The sequence below is a fragment of the Poecilia latipinna genome, unplaced genomic scaffold (genome assembly GCF_001443285.1).
Source record: "Poecilia latipinna isolate Pla-1442-1.1 unplaced genomic scaffold, P_latipinna-1.0 Scaffold1628, whole genome shotgun sequence".
NCBI lineage: Eukaryota > Metazoa > Chordata > Actinopteri > Cyprinodontiformes > Poeciliidae > Poecilia > Poecilia latipinna.
Window position 1 is genome coordinate 54,868 of NW_015114244.1, and position 3,501 is coordinate 58,368.

Here is a 3,501-nt window from a genome sequence, read left to right on the forward strand (position 1 = left end):
TTCTGTCCTTCTACAGCGTCTCTGAATCCATGACTCTGATCCACAGAGTCCAGACCAGATTCACTCAGCCGCTGCTGGCTGGACTTTATGTTTATAATGGTGGAGGTTCTGCAGAGTTCTGTAATCCCAACTAGATTCTCTCTCTTCTCTCTGATTAAGGTTCATTCTGCTGTTTTGTTCTTTATTTTTCTGGTTTATATGTAGATTTCTGTGTTCATTAGCCATAAAAGAAAACATCAGCAGTCTTTTATTCTCTACATGAAAATATAAACTTCTCTGGGTTCCAATTGGTTTGGTTTAATATTTCTATTGATGCATTTCAATGTTGTTGTTCTTGTTTAAATCAGTTGAAAGTTAAGTGAACTTACTTCTGTATTATTTATGATTCAAAGAAGAAAGTAAAACTACCATCGACTTAGAACCAATACTGGTTTTCCTGTACCTCTTTGTATAAATGTTTGGTTTTCTTCAATAAAAACACTTAATTACTAAAGAAAAATTATTTGTTTTTCTTAATTTTTACAATAAATTGTGAGTTTTGTCATCTAAAGTGCAGAAACATTTCCTTCAGAAGGTGTAAAGTGATGGTGGAGAAGATCAGCATCTAATGTTTACAGCAACAATCTGGTTGGTTGGGTGGATGAATTGTAGGATAGATGGAATCATTTTGACCACTCAAAGCACTTTAAACTAGTCACATTCACCCATTTATACACTGATACGCAGATCAGTAGGCAATTTGGGGATGGGTGCCTTGCCCAGGGGCACCTTGGCATGTGGCAGGAGGATGCTGGAATCGAACCTACAACCTTCTGATCACAAGATGACCACTCTACCCACACAGCCACAGTAAGTTCACTTATGTCAGATTTAATCAATTCCTGGAGTTGACATCTTAATCTTTCATAAAGAATGTTGTGACAATTTAAAAATTCACAATAATGACATTATCTCTCTTAGTGTTGTATTATTTCCTCAATTTTTAATAAAGTTGCTACTCTACACTCCTCACTAATATTATTTGTACGATGTATTTGGTAAAATGTCTGCGCAAACATTGTTGATTTTTGTTCATTAGAGAGCAACCAAGCTCTATTTGTATCACTCATTTGGTTAATCCTCCCCCAGGATGACACTCCTCCCATCTTCCTGTTCAAACACATCTTGAAGCTGGGAGGAACCACCAGCTGAAGGTGGAAGCTGATTGGCTGCACCCAATGAGTCATACATCAAAGTTCAAATCGGTTTCTGTTTTCAGGAAATGAAACTTACACAGTCACTGAGACTGAGAGCAGAAATGGAGCAGCAGGCAGTTCATCTGGATCGAGAAACTTTCTTCTGTTTGATCTGTTTGGATCTACTGAAAGATCCAGTAACGATTCCCTGTGGACACAGCTACTGTATGAACTGTATCNCCCTCTGGGATGAAGAGGATGAGAAACGAATCCACAGCTGCCCACAGTGCAAGGAGACATTCACACCGAGGCCTGTGCTAAAGAAGAACACCATGCTAGCAGCTTTAGTGGAGCAGATGAAGAAGACTGGACTCCAAGCTGCTGCTGCTGATCACCGCTATGCTGGACCTGAAGATGTGGCCTGTGATTTCTGTACTGGGAGGAAACTGAAAGCCATCAAGTCCTGTTTAGTCTGTCTGGCCTCTTTCTGTGAGAAACACCTTCAGCCTCATTATGATTCAGCTGCATTTAAGAAACACAAGCTGGTGGAGCCGTCCAAGAACCTCCAGGAGAACATCTGCTCTAAGCATGATAGGTTGTTGGAGGTCTTCTGCCGCACTGATCAGAAGTGTATCTGTCTCATCTGTTTAATGGATGAACATAGAGACCATGAAACAGTGTCAGCTGCAGCAGAAAGGACTGAGAGGCAGAGAGAGCTGGAGGAGAGACGAGGAAACATCCAGCAGAGAATCCAGGACAGAGAGAAAGATGTGAAGCTGCTTCCACAGGAGGCGGAGGCCATCAATCACTCTGCTGATAAAACAGTGGAGGACAGTGAGAAGATCTTCACTGAGCTGATCCGTCTCGTCCAGAAAAGAAGCTTTGAGGTGAAGCAGCAGATCAGATCCCAGCAGGAAACTGAGGTGAGTCGAGTCAGAGATCTTCAGGAGAAGCTGGAGCAGGAGATCACTGAGCTGAGGAGGAAAGACGCTGAGCTGGAGCAGCTCTCACACACAGAGGATCACAACCAGTTTCTCCTCAACTTCCCCTCACTGCCAGCACTCAGTGAGTCGACACACTCATCCAGCATCAACATCCGTCCTCTGAGACACTTTGAGGACGTGACAGCAGCTGTGTCAGAGCTCAGAGACAAACTACAGGACGTCCTGAGAGACTCATGGACAAACATCTCACTGATGGTCACTGAGGTGGATGTTCTACTGTCAGAACCAGAACCAAAGAGCAGAGATGGATTCTTAAGATATTCATGTGAAATCACTCTGGATCCAAACACAGCACAAACACGACTGAAACTATCAGAGGGGAACAGGAAGGTGAGACTGATGGGTCAATCTCAGTCTTATCCCAGTCACCCAGACAGATTCACTGGATATTATCAGGTTCTGAGCAGAGAGAGTCTGACTGGACGTTGTTACTGGGAGGTCGAGTGGAGCGGCTTAGTTAACGTAGCAGTTGCATACAAAAATATCTGCAGAGAAGGAAGAGAGAATGAATGTTTCTTTGGAAATAATAACAAATCTTGGGCTTTAAATTGTAATGGTTCTAGTTTTGGTCACAACAACATCTGGACCTTCATCTCAGGTCCAGTTTCCTCCAGAGTCGGAGTGTACCTGGACCACAGAGCAGGTATTCTGTCCTTCTACAGCGTCTCTGAATCCATGACTCTGATCCACAGAGTCCAGACCAGATTCACTCAGCCGCTGCTGGCTGGACTTTATGTTTATAATGGTGGAGGTTCTGCAGAGTTCTGTAATCCCAACTAGATTCTCTCTCTTCTCTCTGATTAAGGTTCATTCTGCTGTTTTGTTCTTTATTTTTCTGGTTTATATGTAGATTTCTGTGTTCATTAGCCATAAAAGAAAACATCAGCAGTCTTTTATTCTCTACATGAAAATATAAACTTCTCTGGGTTCCAATTGGTTTGGTTTAATATTTCTATTGATGCATTTCAATGTTGTTGTTCTTGTTTAAATCAGTTGAAAGTTAAGTGAACTTACTTCTGTATTATTTATGATTCAAAGAAGAAAGTAAAACTACCATCGACTTAGAACCAATACTGGTTTTCCTGTACCTCTTTGTATAAATGTTTGGTTTTCTTCAATAAAAACACTTAATTACTAAAGAAAAATTATTTGTTTTTCTTAATTTTTACAATAAATTGTGAGTTTTGTCATCTAAAGTGCAGAAACATTTCCTTCAGAAGGTGTAAAGTGATGGTGGAGAAGATCAGCATCTAATGTTTACAGCAACAATCTGGTTGGTTGGGTGGATGAATTGTAGGATAGATGGAATCATTTTGACCACT

At 41.2% G+C, this 3,501-nt stretch overlaps 2 protein-coding genes across 2 annotated transcripts in view; one reads left to right on the top strand and one right to left on the bottom strand.

The window, feature by feature from the left end:
* The window catches only part of LOC106964139 (tripartite motif-containing protein 16-like), an 8,790-nt gene extending 5,375 nt beyond the window's left edge, over positions 1-3,415 (top strand). Inside the window, exon 2 of the mRNA XM_015059433.1 lies at positions 1,805-3,415. Within this exon, the coding sequence (XP_014914919.1) occupies positions 1,805-2,959 (1,155 nt within the window). The 3' untranslated portion in view covers positions 2,960-3,415. The remainder of the gene's footprint in view (positions 1-1,804) is intronic.
* The window catches only part of LOC106964140 (neuropilin-1a-like), a 24,458-nt gene that overhangs the window by 6,042 nt on the left and 14,915 nt on the right, over positions 1-3,501 (bottom strand). The gene's annotated exons all lie outside the window — the stretch shown is intronic.